The 6,615-nt window shown below is 57.6% G+C and overlaps 2 protein-coding genes across 2 annotated transcripts in view; one reads left to right on the plus strand and one right to left on the minus strand.

Moving 5' to 3' along the window:
• Window positions 1–279: 279 nt before the first annotated feature.
• P2RY11 (purinergic receptor P2Y11) lies at window positions 280–1,843 on the plus strand. Its single transcript, XM_019659236.1, is given in 6 exon segments — window positions 280–463; window positions 849–999; window positions 1,001–1,027; window positions 1,029–1,108; window positions 1,111–1,671; window positions 1,674–1,843. Coding segments are annotated over 6 exon segments (1,173 nt in total).
• Window positions 1,844–2,126: 283 nt separating this feature from the next.
• EIF3G (eukaryotic translation initiation factor 3 subunit G) overlaps window positions 2,127–6,615 on the minus strand; it is a 12,103-nt gene continuing 7,614 nt past the window's right edge. The window contains exons 2-11 of the mRNA XM_019659214.1: window positions 6,466–6,512; window positions 5,850–5,933; window positions 5,651–5,739; window positions 5,446–5,505; window positions 4,522–4,626; window positions 4,237–4,426; window positions 2,999–3,106; window positions 2,737–2,873; window positions 2,550–2,656; window positions 2,127–2,241 (exon numbers count right to left, since the gene is read on the minus strand). Coding sequence (XP_019514759.1) covers window positions 2,226–2,241; window positions 2,550–2,656; window positions 2,737–2,873; window positions 2,999–3,106; window positions 4,237–4,426; window positions 4,522–4,626; window positions 5,446–5,505; window positions 5,651–5,739; window positions 5,850–5,933; window positions 6,466–6,512 — 943 coding nt within the window. The 3' untranslated portion in view covers window positions 2,127–2,225. The remainder of the gene's footprint in view (window positions 2,242–2,549; window positions 2,657–2,736; window positions 2,874–2,998; window positions 3,107–4,236; window positions 4,427–4,521; window positions 4,627–5,445; window positions 5,506–5,650; window positions 5,740–5,849; window positions 5,934–6,465; window positions 6,513–6,615) is intronic.

Below are 6,615 nucleotides of genomic sequence, written 5' to 3' on the forward strand. Positions count from 1 at the left end.
CAATGTTAGGGTGGTCAGGATGGGCCTCAGAACCAGAGAGGAGGAAGTGAGGGAAACAGCTTGAAGGATGTCTGTAGCCTATGATTGGGGATGGGGAGAGAACAGTCAGTGCATAGGCCGAGGCAGGAGGTGTCTCACGAGCAGCCGGGAGGAAGCCAGCGTGGGAACTGTAGGAGTCAGCAGATGAGAGCAAGTGGGTGGGAGCAAGAGCAGGGCCTTGTGGTGAGGTGAGAACTGGCTTTCCCAGTGAGGAAGCCCTGGAGGGCTGTGAGCAGAGGGATGCGACCTGATTCAGGTGCTCACAGGCGCCCTCTGGAGGCTGTGGGGGGAGCTGATGAGGACTGTTGGGAGGAGCTGGGGACACCAGGGCAGAAGCAACTGCTGATGCAGATAGATGACAAGAGGCTGGATTCTGGTGGCAGTAAAGGGGTGACAGATTCTGAAGGCGGGGGCTTGCTGATAGGTTGGACTTGGAGGATTGCAGTGGAGTCAGACTCCTGGGTTCCTGCTCCTCCACCCCAGGCCTAACGCTCCCAGTCATCACTGCCACGTTCTGTGCATCCTGCCAGGGCAGCAACCCCCTGGTTCTTGCCCCAGCTGACTCAAAGGTGCCGGACCCAGAAAGAGCCTAGTGAACGTCAATTGAGTGACAAACTCTGGGTTTCTGCCTTTCTTGGGCCCCATTCCTTCTGTAAAAAGCAGCTGCAGTTGACACCACTTATGGACATAGGCAGAAAGTGAGTCGGCAGAGGATTCATGCAGGTGTGGTGCACAGCACTGTGTGGCTCTGAAAGTAGTGGGAGACACGTTAAGGAGGGATAGGGCTGGCTCGGTGACACTGCTCACAGGTGTCCCACCCTGCCCAGCCAACATCTCAGGGGCTGCTGACCGGAAACTGAATAGCTTCCAGGAAGGCTTCCTGTAGCCCCTGCTCGTGGTCGAGTTCCTGGTGGCCGTGGCCTTCTGCTTCAGCACAGGGGAGTAGCGCCCATGGCACCCAGCTGGCAGTCAGCAACCTGCTCTATGCCGAGGCTGTCCCCACTGGCCTCCTACTTGGAACCATCCAAACAGTGGCACTATGGGGAGGCCACATGCTACCTGGAGCGCTTCCTCTTTGCAACATGCTGGGAGGTATCATCTTCATCACCTGCATCAGCATCGACCGCTACCTGGGAATTGTCCACCCCTTCTTCACACGCGGCCACCTGCGACCCAAGCATGCCTTGGCCATCAGCGCCGCTGGCTGGGTGCTAGCAGCCCTGTTGGCTGCACCCACACTCAGCTTCTCCCACCTGACAGTGCCACAGCAGGAAGACAACTGCACTGAGAAAATGCCTCAGGCTTGCATCAAGTGCCTGGGGACAGCAGGTGACAACCAGCTCAACGCGTACAAAGCGTACAGCCTGCCGCTGCTGCTCACCTTGGTGACCTACAGCGCCCTCAGGTGGGCCGTGCTGCATAGCCACGGCTTGACAGCGGCCCAGAAAATGCAACTGGCAGTGCTGGTTGCCAGTGGTGTGGCTCTCTACGCTTGCTCCTATGTGCCCTACTATGTCACACTGGTGCTCAACTAGTCTGCCCAGCTGCGCTCGAGAGCCCACTGCCCAGAATTTGCAGACGCGGCTCAGGCCGTGGAGGCGCTGGACTTGGGGTCCTACGTGGGCCACCAGGTGACGCGGGCCTCATGCCCCTGGCCATCTGCATCCACCTGCTGCTCTACATGGCTGTAGTACCCAGCTCGGGCTGCTGCCACCTATGCTGTCTCGGCTGCAGGGAGGGACAGACCCCAGAGAACACTGAGAGCTCTGGCCAAACTCTGCCCCTCTATGTCACAACCACCTGAACTGAGCCCATGACCTGGCATATCTTGGAGCCTCTTCCTCACCAAAAGGACCCTGCAGCGGAAGGGGTGACAACACAGCAGGTGTCAAACTCCCACTTCCTCCCCGAAACAAGGGCCTGGGGTGGAAGCAATGAACACCCAGGCTAGAGCAGCAAGTATTTCCGCCCACAGCACCAACCCTGAGCAGGGCCTGGGAGCAAACCCACACAGGAAGAGGGAAAGGGGGAGGGCTGACGCTACCTGCCACAAAGTAAGTGCCACCCATATAAAAACAGGACGTGCATAGGAGGATTGGAGCCTTTTTATTGCTCTTGGAGGTTGCCTTCTATCGCTGCAGGGTTCTAGGGCCAGAGGCCCAGCAGCAGCAGTAGTGGTAGCTGGTTTAATTGGTAGATGGCCTAGAGAGAGAGAGAGAGAGAGACAGAAGTGATGAGGGCAAGTGTAGGGGCTTCAGACCCTGAGGGAACACCCCCTCCACACACACATACAGCTGGGACCTCTGGGGGTGGGGCACGGCACAGGGCACACTTGGAGCCAGACCCATGGTGACTAGCATGGCCCGGCCACGATGGCCCTCCTCAAGATGAGAAGGACAATAAATGACCTGTAACCCACAACAGGACTGGTGACTATTCAACTGGCGTGGGGCCCCAGTCAGCCCGAGTGACAGCTATGACACGGTGATGGGACAGGGGAGCAGTCTTACTTGGCCCACTCGACGTTGAGGATGAGGTGGTCGTAGCCAAAGCCAGACACCCCAGCAATGGCGCGTGCGGCATCCTCGCGGCGGTGGAAGCTGATGAAGGCAAAGCCCTGGAGGTGGGGGAGGGAGACGGGTGTTCAGGGCACAGCCTGACAGGTGACCCCTCGCCCCCTCATGGCCACCAGCCCACCTTGGACTGGCCGGTGGTCTTGTCCTTCGCCAGGTAGATGCGGGAGATAGAGCCAAAGGGCCGGAAAAGCTCTTGCAGGTCAGTCTCACGCGTGTCCTCTGACAGGTTGGTGACACGGATGGTGGCGTTGTCATCCGCTAGGCAGACAAGGAGAGGCAGCATTGAGGGGCTGGCCCACCTGGGCGCCGCCCACAGGATAATCACTGGGTGCTGGGAGGTGCTTGCCTACCAGCCTGGCATCAGGGTGCTCTCACTGCCTTACCTCTGCGGTTGGGCTGCATGGACTCCCCGCGGCGGCTGGCCCCGTCCCGCAGGCTTGGTGGCACGTACTTCCCTGTCTTGTTCTGGGCGGCCTGCACAGGCTCCAGCTCTGGAGATCAAAAGCACGGTCAGGTCATGACTCACCCTGGCACAGCAGAGGGACAGACCTACCCAGGATGCCGGCAGTTCCTACCCTGACCTAGCCCGGGAACCATCTGTCAAAGCCACAAGCATCTGGTTGGTCTCCCAGAGGCCTGGTGGCCATGATGACATAAAGAACATCTGGGGGGCGGCAAGGGGGTGGGTGACTGATTAGCTCAGTTGGTTGGAGTGTCGTGCTGACAACACCAAGGTTGCCGGTTCGATCCCCACATAGGCCACTAAGAGCTGTGCCCTCCTTAAAAGAGTCAACTATGCCATTGTAGCATGAAAGAAATGTGTAACCAATGACCATGGCTGTACCCCAATAAAAATAAAAAAAGTTACATCTGGGAAGCCAGCAGCACAGGGAGAGCAAGAAGTCAAAGGGATTGATTCGATCTGAGATGCCTACAAGGCTGAGAGCTGAGGAATACCCAGCCTAGTCTCACAACAGAGAAACACAGGCACACAGGGCAAGGACAGTTCCCAGATGACACACACATGGCAGGTGACAAGTATGCCCCACACAATAGTCAAATGTAGAGCTGTCTGGACTCCAAACTCATCATCAGCAAAGCAAGCTAAAGGACAAGGACTGCACAGTCACCTGTTTGTCTACTCAGGTGTGTGTGTGTGTGTGTGTGCGCGCGCGCGCGTGCACAGAAATACGGAGCAGCTGCCACATCCATGGCAGACAGATGGCACACTCAAGGCAGGACCATCACCAAGTCAGCAGCAGAATCACTGCAGGCATGTCTCACATACAGGGGTCGATCATCTCCCAACTACTTCTGGTGTTATACATGCAGGCACGCACATGAGCGGTTCTCACAGCCGCCGACAAGGACAGACAGGAGACATCACCAGCAGTCACAGCACCCATCTGGCTGGTCTCTCTCTCACACACACAAACACGGACTATGGCCATAGCCTTTGTGGTGCTGACACTGTAGTGTGGGTGATGAGAGCTGCGATGGGGACAGCCCGTACAGAGAGAGCAGGTGACAGCCCAGGACTCTCCAGAAGTGCATACAACCACCCCTCCACCACGGTCCCCCTGCAGTATAGCCTGCCAGCTGCACCCCCAGGCCCTAGAACCTCCAGGCAGCTTCTCCTTCTCGCCAGTGGACAGGCCCAGCTGCTCGGCCAGCTCCTTCTGCATGGGCCCCAGTGTGTCCTTGTAGGGGCAGCGGGTGGTCCAATGGTCGCCCTTGCAGATGCGGCAGGACACGATCTTCTGGCCCTTGAGCTTATTCATTGGGTCCTCCTCCTCTTGGCAGTTCAGATCCTGGCAGGACGGGCAAGGGGAGCTCAGAGGGGGGCTGCTGCACCCCTGCCACTACCAGCCTGGCCACCACCTCCCCGCCCTCGTGCCCCACTTACCTCTTTGCTGGTGATGAAAGTCATGGACACATCATCACTGACTGTGGTGGTAGCCACATTAGGCCCTGGTGGGTCAAACTCTGAGTTCCCAAACTTCTTCCAATTCTGGGCTCAGGGCAGGGTAGGTACAGACAACAGACAGGTCAGGGCAAGGGCAGGTAGGACCATCCCTCCGGCACCCCAGACCTGCAACAGCACCCTTCAGGGTGTCTAAGCCTTAAACCCCATTCTCCACCCTCTCCAAATGCTCCTAACAGCAGTGACAATGACAGTTCCCGTTTCCTGAGTGAGTGCCAGGCTTAATGCCAGATCCAGGAGGCAGGGGCAGCTCCCAACCCCATGTTCCAGAAAAGAGAACAGAGGCTCAGGGAAACAGATGCACAGCCAACAGCTCCTCAGGGGGCTATGCAGGTGGTAGCCCAGTTTCCACCAGGGAGCAATACTCAGGGGTATGCAGGGGTCACCCAAACTTCGAGGGACCTTGGGATAAACAAAGTGAGCCTCAGCTTCCTCTCCTATAAAACAGGGATCACAAATGCTCCCTACCTCCGTGGGATGCTATGGGGATCAAAATGAGAAAACACTTCCCGCAGAGCATTTGGTATGGAGTCTGGCACACAGTGTGCAGATAACTGTGCCAAATGTATTTATTGCTGTCACTTCCGCTATGACCTCCTCAGGGGAGCGTTTGGCTCTGTTCCTCCTAGTAGACAAGCCAAGAAGCGTAAGAATCAACCCTACCCACTCCTGCAACCTGGACTTTAGGGGGTCTCAAAAGAGTACAAACGCCCCTAGCCTCAGTTTTCCTCCAATAAAATAGGTTAAACTGTTAGACCTCACTTCTAAAAATAAAGGCACCAAGAAAAAGAATTCCTCTGAGTCAGCCCTGGGGTAAGCGCCCAAGACAAGGGAGCAGGGTCTCACCTTCCTCCTTGCAACAGCCTTTGAGGCCTTTCGGGTCTCAATTCTGAAGGTGCGGACAATCTGTGGATGGGAGAGGAGAGGAGAGGAGAGGTTTGGGCTTCCTGTCCTCAAGGCTCCTGGGTCCAAGGGATCTTCCTCACCAATCTGCCCAACACAGACCACCACCTCCTTTTCCAAGTGCCCCCACCTGCTCCCCCAGCCTCACCTTGAACTTTTTGCCATCCTCATCTATTTTATACTCAGTCACTGTCTTGATGCTTCCATTGATGACCTCCTTAGGAGGCGGAAGTGGAGCTGGGAGAGAGGAAAAGGTGAGAGGAACTGAGCCACGGGTAATGGGGACCAAGCAGAAATGTGGCTGGGGACAGAGGCAGCCCAGGGATGGAGTGGAGGTCAACACTCACCTCCTGGCAGTAGTTCAGGCTCTGGGCTGGTGTCGCCAGTGGTCAGAGGTATCCCTTTGAGGAGTTCGCTGGTGACACATTTGTCTGTGAGAGGGAGTGTGGGGAGGAGAGGTGAGGTGAAAGGGCGGGAGCTCCCAAGCTGAAATAAAGGGCCCTTTGCGATGATGCCCACACCAGGAGCTGAGGAAGGTGGGACCAAGGGCAGAGGACTGGCCAGGAAGTACCCTGGGACAGCCGTTCGGAGACACCGAGTGGCTATAGTTAACCTCGAGCAATGGCAAGGATAGGGGACACGCCTGGCATAAAGGCAGAGGCAGGCCATCAAAGCACTCGGGAGCTGGTACAAAGGCACAAGGCAGGCTGTTACAACTTCCTCCCCGGAGAGGGGGCGCAGCTGTGAGGACTTGGGCTGTGTGGCGTGGGAGGAAGAGGGGCTGGCTAGTGAACATCTGGAACTGGCGATAGGTTGGCCCAGATGAGGATGGCGCGGGGCAGGGGCTGGCCGTGGAGGGAGATGCGGGGTCGCACGGCGGTGCCAAGGTAGGGGGCTGGAGCAGACGGCAGTGACTGGGCTGGGAGGCTGGCCGCGGTGACTCGGGCGACCAGGCATACTCACCGTCCTCTCCTTCCTCCTCCACCTGGTCGGCCCAGCTGGGCTTCGAACTGCGGGGACAAGTTTGTAGGGGACAAGTTTGTGGGAGAAAGGGGTTGAGTCGGCGAGGCTCCCGCGGCCTCCGCGTACCCAGGCCCCAGAGAACCCCCTAGG

This window comes from Hipposideros armiger, unplaced genomic scaffold (genome assembly GCF_001890085.2).
Source record: "Hipposideros armiger isolate ML-2016 unplaced genomic scaffold, ASM189008v1 scaffold_298, whole genome shotgun sequence".
NCBI lineage: Eukaryota > Metazoa > Chordata > Mammalia > Chiroptera > Hipposideridae > Hipposideros > Hipposideros armiger.